Source organism: Ptiloglossa arizonensis, chromosome 13 (assembly GCF_051014685.1).
Source record: "Ptiloglossa arizonensis isolate GNS036 chromosome 13, iyPtiAriz1_principal, whole genome shotgun sequence".
In the NCBI taxonomy this organism is placed as follows: Eukaryota; Metazoa; Arthropoda; class Insecta; order Hymenoptera; family Colletidae; genus Ptiloglossa; species Ptiloglossa arizonensis.
This window is the reverse complement of record NC_135060.1, coordinates 4,623,907-4,648,162: the sequence shown is the minus strand read 5'-3', so window position 1 is coordinate 4,648,162 and position 24,256 is coordinate 4,623,907. Positions and strand designations below refer to the sequence as shown.

The following is a 24,256-nucleotide window of genomic DNA, read 5'->3' as shown; positions in this document are numbered from 1 at the left end:
CCAACAAGAAATTTCGTACGAAATTATACAAAGTATAATAAAAATAAATAATTGGTAAATGCGGATAAAAATACTTAAAAAAGAGTAATGAAAATCGATGCAGAAAAGACATTAATGTATAAATGTATATGGAATGTATAATAGTTTGCAAGTTTTCGATAAAAGCTTCAAAAATCAAGAAAAGAACCACCTGCCAAAACTTGTGCAAATTTTGAAAGTCGTTAAAGTTTGAAAAACAAAATTTAACGAAGTGTTCCATAAAAATTAATTTATCTGTGCAAACACTTTGCGCAGAATATAACATCGATAAAAAAACGTGAACGAATTAACAGATGCATCGAAATTATGCACTTTCCTGATTCTCAAACGTTTGAATAGAACGAAGGAATTGTTCTTCGTAAGAAAATCGAAAAATCTTATTTAAATTTGAATACTTTTGCTACTGTTTGAAATTTACCGAGAATTTATTTTCTCGGAGTGATTCGGTATCGTGAAAGAGATTTGTGTGTGAGAGAAAAAAAAAAGAAAGTGCAAAGATTCATAATTTGGTATGGACATATTAAGCAAACATTTAGAAGGTAGGAAATTAAATTAACATGTCGCAAAAGATCTTTACTTTCTCGTGTCGCATACGCCACGCGAATAGCTCTTCGTATCGAAATGTGTTTCGAATGCAAATGTCCGAGAGAAACGCGTTCGAATGACTACGATGAACGATTCGAAAATCAGCAACGGAAGAAAGGAAATCCTCTTCCACGCACTTCCGGCTGTCACTTCTTAGAAAGGAATTGGTAAGCTGTCGAACGAGTCGGACGAATCGAATTAAAGCATCTCTACTTTCGGTAAATTAGTTCAACTTTGAGACAATTCTCTTTACTTTTCAATTCGTACAGTTTATCGAGGTTGAGATTTCTTCTTCAAGATTTGTACGGTATTCAAATCTCACTGTGCACGGTTCAAACGAGTTCAAACGCGACGAAACAAATTTTAGAAAAAGTAAATAGATAAAAAAAGGTAGACTTGGCAAACTTGCTCAACAGCTGGATAAAGTTGTCCGAAATAATGTAATAGACATCGAAACGAGTCTCAGGGTTAAATTGCTTTCGATGGTGAACGATTGTTTCGAAGGTGAAGTACATACCATCGAGCATTATTGATTATCGTTAGATATTCGTAAACAAATTGTACTCAGCCCGTTAAAAAACGAAGCTGAACGTGTCGAGAAAACGCGGTCTCGCTGCTCTGGTTAATTAACCCTGATGAAATCGAAAAGATTGCAACACGATTGACGCATAATGTACGAAGAAACCACACTGTTACGAAGTTGTCGAAAAGGCTAACGAATACTTAATGGAATACGTGTTGTTCGCAGTTCAGAATTTTTTTTACAAATAAGACAACCGAGGAAACGTGTCATTCAGAGAAACGAGTTGCGACTAATCGTATTAACGATTTCAATAGCGTTTATGCAACAGGTGAAAAATCGATTCTCCGGTGATGAAAATGCAAATTAACGATCGAGCAACGCTTCTCGCGAGAGAAAATATACAAACTCTGGAATCGGACAATTCAATTCTCTTCGAAAAAGAATTTTCACTGCAACAGATTTCCGATTTGAACTTTCCAATTTATACTTCTACGAACAACGTAGACGACTGTGCACGTATTTTCACAACTGGTGTATTTATTTTAAATATAAATCGGCGCGTAACATCAACCTCGAGTAATAAGTTTCACGTTTTATTTACCATATTACGATTTCTTTAAATTACAGATCGAAGTAAAATAACGAAAGCTTCGAGTAACAAATTACCTCGATTGAAAGTGTTTCCGAATCCCGGATGGTTTAATTGATTTTAGAAACGAAATTTTAACGCAAACGTTGAACGTGTCGTGTGTACATAGACATTTGAAGAAAATGGGAACGATTCACCGAAACTGAATGTATATTAGCTTCATAGGGTAAGATCAAAGTATTGTTTCATATGCTAGAAAAATAAACGAACTTACGAGACGACTCGATAAATTCGTCAAAGACGAGTTCGCTTCTGTAGCGAGTGTTTAGACGATCTCGAAAAATTTTGATCGAAAATTTCACTAGATGGTAGGTAGAAACGAGGTTAACTGGCAGAAAATTAGGCAGATCGTCGTCTCTTTCACCGTAGTTCTAATAGCAAGGCCAAGGTTAATAGGGAAAACGGAGAGAGGCGACAAATGATTGTACAGGGTGTTTGAAGAAAGCTGTTCCAAACTCGGAGAGGATATAATAGTCGTTAAATTGAACGAGAAATGTCGACAAGGAACTTTTGCAAAGCGACCGATATCGATATTCACGAAACATTGCAGAATAATAGAAATATAAGGATACGGATCTTTCTAGCGGCACTGAATCGAGTTTAAGGGATGTAAACTTCAAAGTTCCTCGAAAACTATTCGATACACAGTGCCTGGAAAATGATTAAAGATGGAAGAACGTTTCTCTAAAAATTTGGTACAATCACTGGAGGAAAGGTAACGTAAACAGTCATAGTATTTTTTTACAATGGAAAAAACAATGAAATTTATTTAACCAGCTAGTATTTACAAGTGTTTCTATTTGCTAGTGGAATTAAATAGAGGCGTATCAATAAATATGGGACAGTATACCAAGATAATAGAACTCAGTGTACCAAGAGCGATCGGTTTCTTTCCAAACGCTCAAAATGGACACCAAGTCGGTAAAGTAGTTTCGATTAGAAGTTAACGGTGATTTCAATGCCATGAGGAAAGTAGAAACGGTGCAAATCGAAGATAAGGAACATTCTACTCGAACGAAAAAAGGTGGAACGAAACCAAACGTTCTATTTGAACAAAAAACAACGAATAAAAACCAATGTATAGATATTTGTTCGCGATGCTCGTTCGATCGAAGAATAAAATTTTTATTCAACATTGTATTTATAATTCGAGTTTTTATTCGACGAATAACGGATAAACAGTGGTTTATCCTTTTATTCGTTAGCCAAAAATTTCGTTTATCGTGTAAACGTCCGAATTGGACGAACAAAAGCCAGAAGAGGTTGGGGCCCTGAATGGCACGCAGACCGTAGACGAGAGAAAGTATGCGGTTGAATATGAGGCCTCTTGGCTCACTCCACAAAGGTAAAGAGAAAGACTGCGACACGTTGTGCGAAGACTTTTAATTCACGCGCTCTTATAAAGATAACGTCCGTTAAAATATATATATATATAAATTTTTTTTTTTTGGCGCGCCATTTTCCATTCAAGAAAATCAAATTTTCTCGAGAAGGCATCGTTGGACAGACGAGAAAACACGTGGAACAAACGATTATCGATTCAATACATACAGATGAATAAAGTAAATTTTTCTTTATCCAATATATCAAAAGATGTATTTACTAGAGCTCGAACAGAAAAGAAACTTTTACATTTTATTTATTTCTCTTACACGGGAAACACTCGATTCGATATTACAAGATTGCCAGATTTAAATATCCTTCTATATTTAGTAAAACGATCAAAATTACAGTGACGTTTAAGTTAATGGTACCAGAGACGATTGCACTCCAGAATGCACCAGGACAATAGTGCACGCGTATCTCGAGCACAGTTTAACCTGTTTCTTGCCATTGTTCTCGATCGTGTCGGTACTGAAAATTGTAACATTCTTTCTACTTAATGGTGTGCCTTTTCGGTAACCTTGTTGCAAATAATGAACTTGCTTCCTTGAAACGATACCTCGGTGTACAGGTAGAATCGGGCCATTGTAGTCCGTTCGTGTGTGCACGGTTAACGACAGAGCATTGTTAATTCATCGCGACTCACGTGACTTGTTGCACGTAGGTCAGACGCATCTAGGTTAGACGTTTGGGAAGGTTAATGTCGCTCTATCGTGAGGTGCATAATGATTCTGCGCATATATGTCGCGCAGTCGCCAGGTGTTTTGGTGCGCGAGCCGTGACGCATACCGAGCAAGAGAAGGGATAGTGTGAACTTTATCAATTAGCTCCTTGGATGGCAAGCACCGGATAATTAAACTTTGTTTAAATATCTCATCGATATCGTATTATTTTACACAATTTCGACTCTTAGCAAAATAATAATATTCTTCGAATATAATTGGTAAAGTAAAATGAAAATTCGTTTGATTTTTAATCGACCAATTGCCTCATTTATCACGACGCGAGCCGTGACGTATACCGAGCAAGATAAGGGATAGTGTGAACTTTATCAATTAGCTCCTTGGATGGCAAGCACCGGATAATTAAACTTTGTTTAAATATCTCATCGATATCGTATTATTTTACACAATTTCGACTCTTAGCAAAATAATAATATTCTTCGAATATAATTGGTAAAGTAAAATGAAAATTCGTTTGATTTTTAATCGACCAATTGCCTCATTTATCACGACGCGAGCCGTGACGTATACCGAGCAAGATAAGGGATAGTGTGAACTTTATCAATTAGCTCCTTGGATGGCAAGCACCGGATAATTAAACTTTGTTTAAATATCTCATCGATATCGTATTATTTTACACAATTTCGACTCTTAGCAAAATAATAATATTCTTCGAATATAATTGGTAAAGTAAAATGAAAATTCGTTTGATTTTTAATCGACCAATTGCCTCATTTATCACGACGCGAGCCGTGACGTATACCGAGCAAGATAAGGGATAGTGTGAACTTTATCAATTAGCTCCTTGGATGGCAAGCACCGGATAATTAAACTTTGTTTAAATATCTCATCGATGACATTTTATTTTACACCGTTTGAACTCTTAGCAAAATAATAATATTCTTCGAATATAATTGGTAAAGTCGAATGAAAATTCGTTTGATTTTCAATCGACCAATTTCTTCATTTATCGCTGAAGTCCACTGTCCTTAATTTTGTCGTTAGATTCGTATTTGAAATAACATCGAGACATATTTCGACGATAAGTTAACAATTCTCCACGAAAGAAATCAATGCATCGATACAGGTTGCGAAACGATTACAAAATTATCGTATTCTCCAAGTTTTATCGATTTCTCGATGATACCTCGACTCTAGCTCAAGAGTGCCAAGAATTGAATACCGAGTCCAAGAACGTATCGACGAACCATCCGATAGCGAATATATAAACTATTTCAGCCAAGGGACTCTTTTTACTTCGGTCTTTATCCTACTTACTCCACGTGTGACAAATATACATAGATTCCTGTACAATCGAAAACTTTGTCGTTACTCGATTTATTACAGAATTGATACACCGATAAAAGGAATTTAATATACAACGTGAAGAAACTATCGTTCGTAATTCGCGAAGAAACTATCGTTCGTAATTCACGAAGAAACTATCGTTCGTAATTCACGAAAAAACTTTCGTTCGTAATTCACGAAAAAACTATCGTTCGTAATTCACGAAAAAACTATCCTTCGTAATTCGGGAAAAAACTATTGTTCCTAATTCTGGAAGAAACTATCGTTCGTAATTCACGAAAAAAGCTATCGTTCGTAATTGGTAAGAAACTATTGTTCCTAATTCACGAAGAAACCATCGTTCGTAATTCAGGAAGAAACTATCGTTCGTAATTGGCGAGGAGACTATTGTTCGTAATTGGCGAAGAAACGTTATCTTTGTACGTTGGTAGGTAGAAGACCCCCTTAAAAGTCCGCATAGCGAGGGACGAGCGGTATGGGGTCGCGACGCGGTTTCGTTTCGTGGTTTACGAAGCTGGCATTGAAAGGAGTTACCGTGGTAGACCTCTCTCCTGGTTCTCACTCTCTGGACTCGCCGCAACACGGTCGGATTCAGCCGGTGAGCGAACCACTCGCGTATCCGGCTGCAGCTTACCGGTTCGCTCGGCTCGTTCGTTTCCGCCAAGAACCGTCCACGGTGCTTAATGATTTTCGTCGATCGAACGGAACGCGCTTCGCCCGGGGAAGCTCCGCGTGCAAAAACGCGCCCGTGAAACGCGGGAAAGTTCCAGTGCCGTGAGAAAGTGGAGTAAGTGGGATAAAGAACCAAGTAAAAAGAGTGACCGTGAAAATTCGTCCGAGTGATCGACCAGTGAACCGATTTCCGTGTGCTTTTCATCGGTGAAGAAACCTGGGAATAATACGTGCCATCTTCTGCTCTGTTACATTTCTTTATCGTTGCGACACGAATCGGCGAGCGCCAAACCTCGTCCAAAAATGGGTACGGAACGAAATTTTCAATTCGAGCAACGTTTCGATAATTCGACGAATAATTTACGATGCAAAGTGAACGTTATCAGCGAATAACGAATTATAGACCGGTAAAACGTTGCTCGGTTTTACAAATTTAGAGCTGTCCGTGGAGATTGTTCGAAATAAAATTCTCCCGACTCTGCTTATCGCGTTCAACATCGACGTAGGCTTCATTACGAAAAATGAGATCGAGGAACGTCTAATAATAATTAACGTTTTTTTTTTTCTTCTTTTTTTTTTTACGATCAACGCGATACTTCCGGTAATTGAACCTTAGATTTCTCGTGAGATCGGTCGGCGCAATTATGATATTCAGAGCGGTTGTATAACATTTTTAGCGGTTAGCCGTCTTTCGTTTCTTTGAGTTCCCATTTTCTAATCTACGATTGATTCCAAGAGAAAGTCGATGGATACATAGTTTATATCGCGATCTCCAGTTAAATATTTTCTTGCGAAACCTAGTTTCTTTTAACGCGGAATACAAGCGAAGATTCTACGATTTGTGAATTTCGTTGGCATCGATCGATATTAAATGTTGGCAAAACGACAAGATCGATTTCGAGATCGGATAAAATTTGAAAATATCCTTGCGGCGAAACTTAGGAAAAGATTACGATGTCGTTCAACACCGGACAAATTTTAGAAAAATAAACTACTTTGATTTTGAAAAAGTGAAGCTGTTTCGAAACGAATTGGAAAGTAACTTGAAATTAATTTAAGAAAAACGTGAGAAACGATTTCTCGCATACGTAATATAGGAAATCATGAAGCAAGGGAACTCTGCGCACGATTGTATGGAAATGATCTAACAACGCAATGCTCGACACAACGAAACGCAATAATTAAATGAAATTTCAGCAATGCCAGTGAGAAATCATTTAAATACGTACAATTTAATTGCAAGCTCTCTCTTATGTCACTTTTCTGTATTTTGCTCGTCACTTTTAACAGTTATTCAATGTTGTTCCTCTTGATTAATCACTTAGCAAATATAAAATTGTAACATCGACTGTTTCGAGATAACTAAATAACTATTCATACGAAAGAATAACAAAACCTCGTTGTATAAGTTTTTCAGTAAAATCATCTCGTCGAAAGTCGAGTCTTTTTGATCTCTTAAATGTCATTGAAAGTCTCTCCAAAGAATTTTTAATCGTACAACATATATCTTTTAAAAACTACACGAGCAATTGTATCGTTTCATTTACATTTCCTCGTAAAGCTATTCGCTGAAAGTCCAGTTGCAAAGATAATACGTTACGTCCTGCCGATTATTATTATCATCGAACTGATTTCATTTTGTTGCACACGTAACGTCACACTTTTCACGATATTACAAAATACGTATCACTGTTGAACACTCTACCATACTTTCGCGTTGTATACCACTATTATCAGCATCTACAACATTTTTTACAAATGTTGCAATAATTATTGACAACCTCGAGAACTGTCTTCGATCACTGATTCTTCGTCCTTATTTCTTTCAATGAAACGTTAACACGTTCCAACGTATTAATGAATCTCGAATCGAAATTCGATTTTTATTTCCTCGATCGAAGGAGGAATACTATAAGCAAATACGAAGATGAAGTAGAAGATACGCCTGAATCAGAGCCACGTAAATTGCACACATTGTAAGAACGAATACCGTAATCAGATTTCAGGTAATACTGGGTTCTTCTCGAAAATTACAACCGACACGTTTCACATGTCGAATGGCACACAATTGGAAGCGGTTTTCACGGGATGGAATTGAACGGAAATGGCAATAGGTCTGACCACTGTCCTCAGTACTACTTCGATCCTCGGATTCAGCCTGATTCCCCTCTTAGCGATCAGCCTGACCGTATTCCGATACAATCAAGCGGATCCAGAGTCTCATCCAACGAATACTCGCCAGGTTTGATTAAATTGTTCATCGGCGAAGATTTCACAAATGAAAACGTAATTCCTGATAACTTGATCGTCTGATCTTCGAAATAACGATACACAACGATTCGTTTATCTCTCCGTTTCGATTCCACGTGAAGAATATTTATTCATACGTATTTGATCTCTGTGTTTCCATCGATAAATACAGGCTTCTTCGAGAGAGATTTGAAACGTATAATAGTAAAAATATTCCGCGAATTGTGTAACGTGAAACTACGTTAAATTTACAACAATAAACATTATTTACATAACTTTGCCAAGTACGAACCGAGTATACCATTTTACGATTTTATTTTTCATTTTGCGATACGAATATTTCTTTAAACGAAATATTATAATTCTTCCAAGTTGAAAAATAAAAGCTTGCATCAGATATTAAATAAATTTAATAAAAAAGAAAGGTTGCGAGCGTAGAGATCAAATACAAGTAAATAAAATTTCCTCTTGAAACGAAGAAAAAAAAACTCATCGAAATCTACGTATTATCGTATTTGGATAAATCTTTGGATAGGATAGTGAGAAGCAATTCTCTCTGAAAAGAATGTGTTACCCACGGTCGGTACAACAGATAGTAAATCGTTAGATCTCGCGCGTGACTTTCCGACGATTTACAATTGCCTATATCTGTTCGCGAATTATTTTCGTTTGAAACTTGCGACAACGTGAGAAAACTTCTCCCAGATATTAAACGAGAATTTCTTTTACGTTACAGTTGCTGCGAACGTACGATTTCATAGTGGTCGGAGGTGGTAGCGCAGGTGCGGTAATCGCATCGAGGCTATCCGAGGTGTCGAACTGGTCGGTGCTGCTTTTGGAAGCAGGCAGCGACGAAAATGAAATCTCGGACGTACCCCTGCTGGCAGGTTACACCCAGCTCTCGGAGTTCGACTGGAAGTACCAAACTTCACCACCGACCGTGTCCGCGTATTGCCTCGCCATGATCGGCGACAGGTGCAACTGGCCGCGTGGAAAGGTCCTTGGTGGCAGCAGTGTGTTGAACGCTATGATATATGTCCGGGGTAATCGGTAATTCGATTTCAATTCTCACTTGGTCGACTGTACGCGATCGAACGACGAGTTTCATTCGTAGCGAACTTTTTACGCAAAAGACACCGACGAAGAGAATTTTTTTTTTCTTTTAAAAATTTTTGAATATTAGAACGGCACGAAAAGGTCACTGAAAGAAGTAACGGTGATTACTATAAAGAATAACTGATCGTTGCGTAGGTATATAATCAAGAGGTATTCAAATTATACGAATACGTACGATCGTTTGCAAGTGAATCGCTACGGAGAGGAGTTGATTATTTGTTACGAAGCGGGTTGGATAAATACTGGTTCGTTGCGCAAAAGTCGCAGAATTGATAGGAAAGATCGTTACGTGTATATTTACGCGTGAATTATTAGTTAATCAAGTGGACCTACTTTTAGAGATCGTAAGGCACACTCGTTGGAACATTTAATGGGAAATAATCTTTTCTTATATTTTAGATTATTATTTACGTGTGAATAAAAAATATGTGTAATAATTCTCGCACAGTCCCGCTGATATCGTTCGTAGCGATCTCTTCTTTTGTCTGTATACGTGTAGTTTAACTATCACAAGCATCTTCGCGATTATATAACTTCTAGATTAACATTGTTCCATTCGTCTCGTGGAATGTTCCACAGCTCCGTTTGTTACTTCGAACGTTTCATTCTTAACGACTCGTACACGTTTTTCGTTGTCCAAAAGAATTCGAACGAAATATTTTTTACGTATTAATTTACCAGTATACAATCAAAATTTCTTCAAATGGATAAACGTCTTATGACTTTTGACCGTACGAATAACTACGAATACATAAAACTGTACATCGGTACGGTAGATCTTTTTTACACGAAACTGAAAGTTAATCGGACAATGAGCATCGTAAATTCATCATTAATAATTGATAAAAACTCGATGAAAGATCTAGAGTGAAATTATACATAGTTGTCGCACGTTCCATTCCCAATTAAACTTCATCGTTGATCATAATCGATGATTCCTCGTTGAACGAACAAAAATAGATTCTACATTCTCGCGCGATTATCGTGTGTTCGCCGTATTTAAACTCGTGGCGAGTTTCAGGGATAATTGAACACCGAACCGAATTCGACTTTATTGTTCTCTGATCCTCCTGATCGTTTCAGCCGCGACTACGACAACTGGGCGAGACTCGGGAACACAGGTTGGAGCTACGAAGAGGTTCTCCCGTATTTCCTCAAGTCGGAGGACAACCGTAACCCCTACCTGGCGAGGACACCGTACCACAACACCGGTGGTTACCTGACCGTGCAGGAGTCTCCTTGGAGGACACCCATGTCGATCGCGTTTCTACAAGCCGGTCAGGAGTTAGGCTACGAAACCCGTGACATAAACGGGGCGAGACAAACGGGATTCATGTTGGCACAAGCGACGATACGTCGCGGTAGCCGTTGCTCGACAGCAAAGGCATTCTTGAGACCGGTGAAAAACAGGGAGAACCTTCACATAGCGATGAACTCGCAAGTTTTAAGGGTGCTGTTCAACGCCGATAGACGAGCCACGGGGGTCGAGATGTTGCGCGATGGCCGCCAACAGATCGTCAGAGTCCGCAGGGAGGTGGTTCTATCGGCCGGTGCGATCAATTCGCCCCAGCTGCTGATGTTGTCGGGTATAGGGCCTAAAGAGCACTTGGCGGAGTTCGACGTACCGTTGCTCTCCGATCTGAGGGTCGGTGACAATCTCCAGGATCACGTCGGTCTTGGCGGGTTGACGTTCGTCGTCAACGAACCGATCAGCCTGAAGAAGGATCGTTTCCAAACGATGCCGGTGATGATCGAGTACGTGTTGAACGAGAGGGGCCCGATGACCAGTCCGGGTGTCGAAGGTTTGGCTTTCGTCAACTCGAAGTACGCCGACCAATCCGACGACTACCCGGACATTCAGTTCCATTTCGCTCCCAGCTCGATCAACTCGGACGGTGGCGATCAGATCAAGAAAATCACCGGTCTGAGGGATCGGGTTTACAACACTATGTACAAGCCTTTGAATCAAGCCGAGACCTGGTCCGTTCTACCGTTACTTCTCAGACCGAGGAGTTCCGGCTGGGTGCGCTTGAAGAGCAAGAACCCTCTCGTTTACCCGGACATCAATCCCAATTACTTCACGCACAAAGAGGACGTGGACGTGCTCGTCGAGGGTATACGTATCGCCATGCAGCTGTCCAACACCACCGCCTTCCAGAGATTCGGCTCCAGACCCCACACCATACGTATGCCCGGCTGCCATCGTTACCCCTTCGACACTTACGAGTACTGGGAGTGCGCCATTCGACATTTCACGTTCACCATCTACCATCCGACCGGTACGTGCAAGATGGGACCAAAGAGCGACCCGACCGCGGTCGTGGATCCCAGATTGAGGGTCTACGGTGTGAAAGGATTGAGGGTAGCCGACGCATCGATCATGCCGGTGATCGTCAGCGGGAACCCGAACGCTCCTACGATCATGATCGGTGAGAAGGCGAGTGACATCATCAAGGAGGATTGGCTCTACGCGAGGAAACGACACGTGGGATGAGAGAGCATTGTTAATTGATCGAGATGAAAGCGTCCTCGCGATCGGGACGACCGTTTAGCACGGTTCCGAACTCGTGGCAGCTTTCTAGTACCGCGAATACGAAATCGGTCCCGTACTTTCACGACGAACCTGAAAATTATCACTCGGCAACGAAAGAAATCTCGATCGAGCGAACGGAGGGTACGTGGAAGGGGCACCTGGATGCCTTCTGACGCAATTGTCTCGAACTTTGTTCGATTTTGAAATCGAAACGCACTATCAGGGATAACGGCGTAAGTAGATCATTTTTTAGCGCGTATTCGCTCAACTGTGAGCGACGCGAGAACCGCTCGGAAACGTTACTTTTGTTCAGTGTAGAAATGAAGGGAACTGCGAAATGGTCGATCGGTATTTAATTCCACGCGTTTAAAAGAAGTACAGAAAGATCGACGCCGTGAAAGTTTCGATATTATGCAAAATAAATGTTAAATGCTAACATTTGGTATAATTTTGAAATCTTGAAATGGGTTCTGTCGAAGAAGTTCTCCTTGGGAACAGTGTCGGACAACGATCGTATTTTAGAAGTGCCGGGGAAACGTGTCATTGGTTACTTCTAACTGTTGATCTTTGAGCAACAATGAACTTACTCGAATTTTCTTTACGCTACTAATTTCTCTTTGAGTTTTACTATTAATCGTAGGAATCGAGATAATCGTTGTCCGATTTGTCCCAACGGGGATTCGTAAATCTTGAAGATAATTCGACACTGCGTTTAGAAATTGAGGAGAAAATTACAGATCCTTTCACTCCTTTAACTCGAAGATTGACCATGATTGTAAAACCTGTTCAATTATTCTCCGCCTTTTCCCACCGACTACTCCGGTTCGAGAACCATCGATATGCATTGATTTCTTTCCATCCGAGAAAATACTTTTCCTCGATTGTATTCAACGTTAAGGAAAATTGTGCGCGCAACGTTTCTCGCTGTAATTTAATTCATAGACACGTCTTGCGGAGAGAAGTATCAAAATCGATAACTTCCTCGTTCGTCGATGAGCCGTGAAACCTGCAACGAATGCCGTAACGCGTCTATAATCGGCGCGTTTCCTTTTTTAGTAGTAAACATTATTTATACCTCACGCGGAAAACTAAAAAAGATCGTTCACGGCCGACTAAGAATAAGTACCTTAATATTTATAATACCGCGAACCTTCCACGACTTTCTATCCCATATTTATCGATACGCCTCTATTTAATTCCGCTAGTAAATACAAACACTTGTAAATACTGGGTGGTTAAATAAGTTTTGTCGTTTCGCTCCGTTGTAAAAAAAAAAAACAAATAGTACGACACTTGAACGTTTGAACAACTGTAAATATATCGAACGAGTCCACGGATCTACGTGAAACTTCGCGCGCGTTCATCGAACAGTGGTATCGTCTTTGGAAAAATAAAATTACGAATTTAATTCGATCTTATCGAACGATGAAACTTATCCAGCAACCTGTTACACATTTCTACGATCGTAGGAGCGAACATTACCGATTAATCGCGAAACCGCAGTGTGATTAACCAAAAATTCGTCTGTACGATAAACGTAACCGTGCCATCCGTCGCAAAAAACGGAACTTTTATTTTTACGCCAGGTTATATTGTTCCAGGTATAAATAAACATCTCTTCCACCGATCTGTTTTTCTATTTATCGTCACCTTTTTACCACGATCTCTTTTTACACGCGAGCGAGTAACATTCCACGCGCGTAAAAAGTCAACGATCTCGAGTTTGTTTAAAGATTTTCACCGCGGTTTGGAATACAAACGGGTATTATATATCGCAAATATCTACTCAATTATATATATCGAAACAAACTGATTAAAAAATTGCACGAATTTAATTATTACACATCGAATGTAATCATTCTATTTATTAATCGATAATCGGTCAAATGAAACCCCTTCTCCGCTGTATACTTTATCACTCAAGAACACTATTTTCAAAGTAGATCGAATTTTTCAAAGCGGCAAATACGATTTGGTGAACCGATTGTGAAAATACTCGATGGAAAAATCGATTTCTTCTCTATACAAGATCCTACGTATAACGTTCACGTGTATCTTAAAGCTCGAATGTCTCGATTCAAATATCTCCAATATCTAATACAACAATTTCCAATATCTCCCCAATATCTGTGTAACACCAGATACGTGAAAATACAAAGTATCTTTCGTACATACGAGTTCCCTCTACACGGTACGACCGAATGGCTAGAATTTCACCGTACGTTTATCCGTGGAGCGTTTCACGCGATGCAGAACTTCCTCGGTAATTTCAATGCCGGGAGGGCTCGCCTAACGCGAGGGAACTCTCCCCACCCCGTTGCTGGTTCGTTTCCACGGGCGCGCACGAGAACCTTTAAATTCGAGATCGACCGGGAGATCGATGGATCGCGAGAGCGGGGCAGACGATCTCGGAAGCGGAGATCGCAACACGACTTTCGTTTCGCGGACAAACAACGAGCCACTTTACGTAAGAGGTTCCGTGCCAAAACTCTCGTTACAGGATACCGCCGATTCTCACGTGTTGTTTTTACATCGCGTTTCCGCTTCCTCGTCTCATCCGTTGCACCGGGCGTGCATTCAATTCGCCCGAGATCCACCGTAATTTTCAGGGATTTTGCCGACCACCGGACCGAATAAGCGTGTCCTTAATTAGGATAATTGCTGTTCGGTGCGTCGGAGAAGCTTTTCACGGAACGCTTCGAATTACTGGTCGCGAAAGGGAAACCTTTGTTCTTTAGAATTGAACGAAGAATTGAACGAAGAATCGATTCGAAGCTGAATACTTTTTATTCGAGATTCCTGGGCGTGTGAACAAAGCACGTGAATTAATGGGAATTACGATTGAACGGTTTAATTGTAAATTAATGTTGAAATGACCGAAAGAATTTAACGCGGTATTATCAGTAGAGATGTATTTTTTATTTACTCGTCCGTCGTTTGAAACGGTCGACGATAAGTTTTTAATATTCGGAATCAATTGAAACGAGATTTGTCCTAGAGGTAAAAATAAATTAAATACGCTGATGATGTTGATGAAATTCAAATACGAACAGATCAGATACGAGGTAATTCATGTTTATGTATAATTGTATTCAAAGTATTCTTCTATAGTTCTTTATCAATGGATAATTCAATTTCGGTAATGAATATTGTCGAAGAAGGTGTTCTTTCATCGTAAAAACGTAACTTGAGATAACAATGAATCTTGATCGCATCGAAGTCCATTTCATCGACTTTAAAATGAAAAGTCAAATGATAAATCGTTCGGTAGTCCTGATTGGTTAAATATTCATTCGCGTCGAGCATGCTTTTTTAAAACGTATGCGAAATAAAGTAATTGCACGTCAAGATTCAATCGACGGTTTATTATTTAAAAATCTAATTGAAAAATGTATCTTTGATAATATTCAGCTACGAATGGAGATCAGCTTTTCGAGATTATGAAAGTAAACAACGTGTAGTCCTACCGTGAATAAAGAAAAGATTTCGCATGGTAGAATATATATTCGTATTTCTTTTTTTCTTCTGGAGTTCATTACTCTGCGAATTCAACATTTGTATGGAACTGGATCTTTTACTTTCACTAATCTTCTTGAAATTTGCGTACGTAAACAGATGGTATATTCTTGATCTAATCGAACCTCGGTAACAATGCCAGACTGTACAATAATACGATTCAAGGCACACAGGTTTCGCTATCTCCTTCATCGTGAAATCATTGTTGCTTCCTTTATTCGGAAATTCTTTATGCGCCGTGTAATTTTGCAGTTCATAAACTCTGCCGCACTAAAACGTTCCTCTATAGAGACTGTTTCAGGAATCTCGAATAGAAACTTCAAACGGGCGCAATACTGATTAGGAAAACATTTTTAATCGAGTGCCATTCGTTTCTGTGCACTTTCGCCAACCATAATATAGTACCATTAATATAGTATCGAAGTCGATGTTGCTGCAATTAATAAAACGCACGAAAGCAAACGAAAATATTAAAATATATATATACTAGGTTGTTCGATAAGTTTTGTCGTTCGATAAAATTAATTGAACAGTACAGTACTAGGTTGCTCAATAAGTTGTGTCGTTTGATAAAACTTATCGAACAACCTATTATATTGAAATAAACTAGGTGTACTTAGTACAGTTTCTGCAAACTTTTTTTGTCATTTACAACCTACAGTCACTCCGAAAAATGTTTCATTTACCAACTTCATTTCGAGAAACATTGTTCCGGATGGAATTTACGAAGCAAAATGTCGTACAATTGATTGTCTTTTGTAAATTAGAATTTTTTAAAAATAGAATTATTTATGGAGAAATGAATGGTACGTATTTAACTCAATATTTTTACGACTTCGTTAACGAGAAGAACGATCGCGAAATACGTGAGTAACGCACGTGTTTCTCGGATAGGTCGTGACTTCGAACATCTCTCTACACTGCCCTAATCGCACTTATAGAGAAAGCATGTAGACATACACCAGATTCGTCAGACACGATACCAGTAACCTAGAGGTCTTTCGACTCGATCTTGTTCACTTAAAGCACAATATAACACAATACTACCGACATAGAAGTCATCAGACACGATTTCGTCCTTTCAAGACTCGATAGGTTCGATACTAGTGTAAATACTAGTAATTAAATAGATGGCAGATTCAAGTGTGAAACGCTTCGATTAATAATACACCTGTATATTTCGACACAATAAACTAAATTACGTTTCATTATAAATTATATTCAACTCGCTCCATGACTCTTCAGGCTACCTTTCTCAATTACTCCGAACCAAGTACCAATGAAACTTACATCGTCCAATATAATTTCACTCTTCTAGGATTCAATAGAGTCGTTAATAATATCGTTTAAAATTCATCCAACGCGATACCCTCTACCCAAGCGATGAACGAATGAAACAATTAAATAACTTCGATTCCATCGATATTTAATCGGTGAATTCTAAGCGAAGAGAACCACATCCAATCGCTTCCAAGTTTTTGTGAACAAGTTCATCGACTCCTGGAAGTACGAAATCGTGTCGAGTGTACTCGAAACTGAGAATTTTAATTGGATAAAATCCGTGAAAATTGAATAACGATCGATACGAGAATCTGGACGATCGAAGAACCATCGACGATCGTAGACGGTTCGAATTTTACGTCGTTGAGTCAGAAAATGGTAAATAAATCATTCGGTAGGTTGCTTCGGTTACTCGATGTTCGTGTACGGTGTTATCTTCGATCGGTCTTCCGTAATGGAATAAAATCCATACCCGATAGCGATACGCGTACACGCACACGAATGAACGAGCGTATTCTTGGCGTGGAAAAGGAAAAATGGCGGGCAGCGTGGGAGTGGAACGAATTTCACGAAATTCTCAAGCACATCGCGCGAAGAAAAGTGGACAGTGAAAGTCAGACGTTGGCCGTGTTTGCGTTTACACGGGCCGGGTTCATTTGTATTTTCGATCGCGCATTGGCGCGAGAATATTTTACAGGGTATATAACTAACGAAAGAAAGCGTTATGGTCAAGAGCGGACCGAGACGCGTTCGTTCCTGTTAAAGCCACCACGGTTTACCTAGACTTTCCTGGGTTCCGGCTTTCTTGTCAGCACCGCGCGGTGTAATTTGTAATATCTGCTGGAAATATTCCAGGTCGCGAATATAGGTGCCAGCGATAATTACTTACGTACATTCACCTGGACAATTCTACAGTGAACAGTTTCTTTCTCTGTTTCTCCTCGTGGTAATCTACTTTGGAATTATGTATTCGGTGTTAAAGTATATTTCTATTTTCTACCAATTCTTTCTTTTTTTTTTTTTTTTTTTTTTTTACAAAGAAAATAATGGAACGATACATACGATAGGAAAATCTTTACTCAATTCGAATCTTGGAATTCTTGATCACGGCGTAACGACAAGGTCGATACGTTGAATTGTTTGAATTTTTATAATTGATATACACGCTTTAGAAAGTCCAAGGAATTCGTTTCCATTCGAATGAATATTCTTCCAATTCGTATAAAGAATCAATTATACTGGTTTCATTTTCACGTTTCGTAATACATTTTTGAGTAAATTTACACCGAGTATCGTTCCTTTTTAGAATAATTTACGCTAAAATTTCATCGCTTTCTATTTATTCATTGTCGATCCAATTGAAAAGAAATGCTCGATCGTAGTCGAACAAAGATACGTTGTACACGTTGTGTGCACGATATTTTCAACGACAATCTTATAATACAATATTATAAGCTATTAATATTATTTCTATGAATACAAATGCCTCTTCGGAAACGGTAGAACTGGAAAATCCTACTTCGTTCGTTTCGTTGCGGTAATCGTTTTATTCTCCTCTTAATACCGCATTGCGGTGTTACATCGTTAAAAAGAAGAAGCGTTAATTAAAAGGATCGACTGTCTCAGAAGCTGCGATTTCTAGATACTATTCCAATCCATTACGGATGTTTTTCGAAACCACTGCTCGAACTCGTTACGAAATTTATTATTTTCTACTTACTTCACGTTGGAAAGCGACCCGTGCATTGAATCCATCGCAATTGTAGATACGCGGTGTTTGTTATCGGTTCGAAACTCGATACCAAACAATTTCTAATCTCGTAAAGCTGTCGCGTGACAAATATTGAAATATCACACCTTTCTCCATACGAGCAAAAAGAAGTGGTTTCGTTAATTCTGCGACAATTAATCTTCTCGCACCGTTCGAGAACTCCAACGCACGTTTCGTATCGTGGAATCGATATGAAAAAAAGAAAAGAAAAAAAAAGGAATCGATCCGTTCTATTTCCCTTTCGAAAACCTTCCGGAGAAGGTTAGAGGAGAAGTGCTATCGAGGTAAGGATCTTGATCGTGTCCAACGAACCAGTTTAGGATCTCTCGCTTGTCTCTTGCGAAACAAAGAGAGCACCGTGGTGCTAAATATGCGTGCCAGCCAGCCAACCTCCGAGTAACACGCGCGTAACGCGGTAATAATTGATAATTGATCACTCGCGCGTAATACCTGCGAACGATTAGAAAGCAGCACGCGCCACATCGACGCACGCGCTTTTACGAAGCTTCTGTAATCTACTGCGAACCACGAGCAGGTACTCGTCTACCCGCACCGTACCGATCCCGGTTACAGGCGGAAGTAAATCTGTTCGGTACGAGTTTCGCTGTTACCTTCGCGGAATTTAACAAGCACCGAGCGTTTACTTCCGATCGAACGATACCGACGTTTATTTCAAAATACCGCTTAATTAGAAATTCGTGTGATCGAAAAAAAAATAAGTTACACGTCTCGATTATACGTTCGTTTCACAAAAACCGCTTAATTAGAAATTCGTGTGATAAAAAAAAAAAATAAGTTACACGTCTCGATTATACGTTCGTTTCAAAATACCGCTTAATTAGAAATTCGTGCGATCGAAAAAAAAATAAGTTACACGTCTCGATTATACGTTCGTTTCAAAATACCGCTTAATTAGAAATTCGTGTGATCAAAAAAAAAAAAAATAAGTTACACGTCTCGATTATACGTTCGTTTCACAAAAACCGCTTAATTAGAAATTCGTGTAATCAAAAAAAAATAAGTTACACGTCTCGATTGTAAGTAGCTACTTTGAACGTATCGCGTAGCTTCGTTCGATCATTTCGAAAGTAATTTCAACGAAAAATGGTTCCTGATTGAAGCGCGAACGAGTGTTCGGAATAATATTATCCACTGTATTTGTTTTTTTGTAATTAAAAGAAGAAGAAAGAAGGGAAGATACACTTCTGACGAGGGATTAATCACTTCGATATATTGCTTCAAAGACTACAATCGTCGAGCGATGAAGAGTCGTCAAATCGTCAGTAGCGACTCGTATCGAAACGACTCGTATTAAAAATTCGGCTCAGAATGTCGTCGTAAGCCCACTGTATTTGTTTTTTTGTAATTAAAAGAAAAAAAAAGGGAAGACACACTTTCGACGAGGGATTAATCATTTCGATATATCGCTTCAAAGACTACAATCGTCGAGCGATGAAGAGTCGTCAGATCGTCAGTAGCGACTCGTATCGAAACGACTCGTATTAAAAATTCGGCTCAGAATGTCGTCGTAAGCCCACTGTATTTGTTTTTTTTGTAATTAAAAGAAGAAAAAAAAGGGAAGATACACTTCTGACGAGGGATTAATCACTTCGATATATTGCTTCAAAGACTACAATTGTCGAGCGATGAAGAGTCGTCGGATCGTCAGTAGCGACTCGTATCGAAACTACTCGTATCGAAACGACTGGTATTAAAAATTCGGCTCAGAATGTCGTCGTAAGCGCAGTGCTCAAGTATCGTGCGTAATCGATACGAATCGCGCGTGTGGCAACCTGCCGAGCAAACCGGATATAATCGAGGCTAGGAAACAGGATTAAATCAAAGAACAACGCGGACGACTAGCCGGTCGTTACTTCACCGCATTTCCAGACCGTTGACCCGATCTATACTCGACAACACATTTTCAACGCGCGATTTAACTTTTCCGGTTAATTACATACCACCGTGCGGGCTGCCTGCGGAACGTTGCTCGCTCTCGGTTTTCAGCAAACGCGTTACTTTGTTCTGGGGATGAAATGATATCGAAACGCCTAACCGGGCGACTCGGTCGCTTCGCGAACCACGATTTGAAACATCTTGCGTATTCTCCGGAATTGAATAATAAATTTCTTTGCGAAGTGAACGTCCGAACGAAAGAACAACGTAATCTGTAGGAGACGTAAATTGAAACGGGTATTGTACATGTTTTATACGTTTCGATATCGTTTGGGTCTTTTTCGGTAAAATATAGCGAAGAATGTTAGAAAAAGATATCAAACGAAGAGAAGAAGTTGGAAGTGTAAAATTAGGTATGACGGAAGGAAAGAAGAATTAAATTTTTCGTTTGGAAAATTAACGGGGAAGGAGAGGAAAACGCAATTGTACGTTATATGTTTAGTTAAAATAAGGAACAGGAAATTTTTTTTTTTTTAGGCACAGATAAGTAATTTTATTTGTCGATCGTAGTGAAGAGACTCGAGGAAGAGATTGAAGCGAAATTGGACGGAGAAGAGGAGAAATTGAACAAAGAGACGATATATTCCTTTAGAAGATTAGAAGGTAGAAGAGTGAAAAATAGCCTACGGTCAATGTTGATTAACTTCCATGTGAAATAATATAATACGTTGCGCACTCTGTTTAAAACTGGCTGCAAAATCAATCATCTTGATTTATCGCAGCCTTATAACGCGATTCGTTTTTATCGAGTGTTCTGCAGTTTCGAGGCAGAACAGTTTCAATCTGCACGTTCACCGTGTACGTTGTATTCCAAATTCCAGTAAACGTATCGAGAAGACTAAAATTATTTCAATAACGAGTTTGAAACTGAATAATATGAAATGATACAAGAATAAAAGATTATTTTACCGTATAATAAGAGAAAGTTGACCGAGTCGTTGGGTGCGTACACTGCACAAAATAGATAGAGAAATTTTTAACTTATACTTTCAAAGCGTACGGTCGAAGAAGAAGAAACGAACGAAGAATAATTTAAAACTATTTATACGCCATTAGGGTGAGTCTTCTTTACGCGCGAAAATAAAATACGTATTTAAGTGATAAAAATCGAACGTCTCGACAGAACACAGGAAACGAGAAATATACTTGAAAAGAACGTTCAAGATTACGACAGACATTTTGTACGAGTACTGTAAAACAGTATTAAAGTATTAAAACAATGGAAAACAATTTTCAGTTCCTTTTCTTAAGAACGATAAATGAAATTTATTACGATTTAGAATAACCAGTAGGAATATTTTTCAAACAAATCTGAAAATGTTAAAACAACAGCTGTACCATTTTTCAAGGAATTGTGGGGCGTACGTTATGTTCGAACGACGTTGAAGATTGAAGAGCTGGAACACTCCTTTTGCGTTAACAATTGGTAGCATATGTTTGACGTGACGACACGTGTTTGAACACTGATTCGTGCTAAGTATGTATCTGTAAGAACTTTCTTCTCTGTTTCGCCTCACATATCTGAAATTCGTACGTAACTCGTTCGTGACGAGTTCTACTTCTATTTCTCGACGTGATGGCGGTCACGTAGCGTCGAAAACGAAGTTCTGTGACACGTCACAAATTGACTCTCCTAAAACTGTGATGTTACGAGGGTAAACACCCAGAGGCAACACCCGAGAGTCCCGAGTATAATTATTCCTGTGTGACACGCGATTAGCAAAAATCTTAAAAGCTGTTACGCAACACTCAACAGGCCGTGGATTTCATTCTTTCGAGTGGATATTGCAATTAACACGATGTAACACTTCGATGCGAAAGTATCTAATAAGCCGATGATACGTGTCGCTAAGATGACGTTTCTAAAAGTTCACGGACGTTTCTAAAAGTGACGGTTCACGCACGTGAATTATGGTTATGTAAACACTGATTAAAATTTTAAAGATCGAGGCTACTTTTAATTTACGTCAATCGTCGATACGATAATAATTGAAACAAAAATTATTTTACGATTTATTTACACAATCGTGCGAGGATCGTGAACTTCGATTGTTATATTATTGGTTTTTTTTCTTTAAAGATAACTCGGTTAAGTCCGAGTTTAATTAACGTAAATAAGACAAGTATTCGAATATTTTCTACTTACGCACGGTTCTTTATCGTTTCTTATTACGCGACGAACAAGAAATAGAATCGATTGATAATATTGTACCCTTGTAAAAAAATGCAAGAATTTTTTACGCGACACGAATCACAGTTTTGGAAAATTACACGTTTAGATTTTTTTCTAGGTTTCGTAACAAAGAGCCGCAAGAACGCGAGTCTTTATTTAACCATGTTTCTGTACAACTCTTTCGTATAAAATTATACGAATTCAAATTCCACGAAACCACGTAATTATGATTCATTTCTTTATCGCGGTCGTAGTTTATGATTAACCATAGTCCAACCGTGACGGGTGCGATGATAAAGACCTAATCCATCCTAACCAAGATCTAACCTATCGCGTGAGCGAAACTGACGAGAACGTGGTATAGAAAGTTTAATGGTCAAGGCTACGTAAGCTTTAGAGTACGAGCATGCAGTAATCGATAAGTTGGATTAACGAGGGATGCGTTGGGCACCGTCCCTCTTAATCCCTCCTTCAACGCTACTTCAGACTGAACATATTACGACAACCATTTAATACGTGCACTCTCCAACGGAATAGGTCATCGCGTTCGTCGGACATTTTCTGAACACGAGTCTGAGAACTCGTTCTTTCGAGGCTGTTTCGGTGAAATATAGCGAAGAAAGTTGCAAAACGATACAAAACCAAGAGAAGAAGTTGAAAGTATAAATAACTCTTTATTATTTGTAATAAATCAATTTTCTATATCACATATCTATTTCTGTTGTATATTATTCTTATTCTCTTTAGCACACTTCTGTTCGCTCGTTTCTCATTACACTGCATCGTCTCTTCGTTTAAATTCAAATTACTGAATCACTTTATTCAAATGACTAAAATTAAAGATACTTTGTCAGTGTTGGATTAAATGTACAATTTATGAAAAAACTTGGTACGATACCCGAGGAATGTTAAAAAATAATGAAAAATTATCAGTTCTAATCTAGATTCCAGATTGTAACGTAGATGAAAATTTATTCGAAGATTATTCTACGATAATGATCCACAACTATGATAGTGGACTACTCACATTGTCATAATGTCCCCGTGACACTGGTATTGGAAAAAGCTGCGCGAACGGACACCGATAAAAAATACCCTTCGATTAGTTAGTTAAAATATTCGTTTTATAAAGTTGTCTAAAAACAAGTTACCACATATTCGAACCTCGTACGAGCCTCTGAACAGGTATAGAATCTTCCCCACCAAAAAAAGAAAGTGACCCTTGATCTCAGAGGCCTAGGATCGGTCCAAACACTGGTCTAGATAAGAGTCACTGGTAGGTTACTTAACGGCTAAAAAATGCACGAATCTTCGCACTAAGACGAATAAAAAATGTCCTATGAACGTACTATATGTCCAATATACTTCAGATCGAAGAAAATGTTCAACGTTTGAAATAGTTTCAAATCCATATTATATTTTTCCTCGCAGATCGTGTACGGTTAGGAGCTGCGAAGATAACTCCTGTACGTTACAGAGAAATACAACGTCGAGCAATTTTTACTTATCGTTAATCGCAACCCTTCGAACACTGTTTACTTCCATTGAATACACGATACATTTTAAACGGTTCGAAAATAAAAATGTCGAAGGACGAAGAGGACACCTCGAACATTTTCTCCGATCGTCCAAAACTCGAATACCAAGATACACAGGACACACATTCGTTATTCACTCGTCTGGTTGTGTGGATTCCTCTCGTGCAATCCACAAAAGAAAGAGTTAGATCCGCCATCTAAAATATGGCCCCCTTTTTATCGAATCGACTTACATAATCCT

At 38.9% G+C, this 24,256-nt stretch overlaps 2 protein-coding genes across 2 annotated transcripts in view; one reads left to right on the top strand and one right to left on the bottom strand.

Moving 5' to 3' along the window:
- Flo2 (flotillin-2) overlaps positions 1-24,256 on the bottom strand; it is a 146,861-nt gene that overhangs the window by 93,504 nt on the left and 29,101 nt on the right. The window lies entirely within an intron of this gene.
- Positions 5,781-13,376, top strand: LOC143153940 (glucose dehydrogenase [FAD, quinone]). The gene is made up of 4 exons (XM_076325602.1): positions 5,781-6,188; positions 7,881-8,123; positions 8,868-9,181; positions 10,331-13,376. The coding sequence occupies exons 2-4, from the start codon at positions 7,986-7,988 to the stop codon at positions 11,739-11,741; spliced, it is 1,863 nt and encodes a 620-aa protein (XP_076181717.1). The 5' UTR covers positions 5,781-6,188; positions 7,881-7,985; the 3' UTR covers positions 11,742-13,376.

Coding starts and splice junctions, on each gene's coding strand:
- LOC143153940 (XM_076325602.1), top strand. CDS start 7,986: ATGGCAATAGGTCTGACCACTGTCCTCAGTACTACTTCGATCCTCGGA. Junction 8,124..8,867: donor ATCCAACGAATACTCGCCAG/GTTTGATTAAAT, acceptor TTTACGTTACAG/TTGCTGCGAACGTACGATTT. Junction 9,182..10,330: donor ATATATGTCCGGGGTAATCG/GTAATTCGATTT, acceptor TGATCGTTTCAG/CCGCGACTACGACAACTGGG.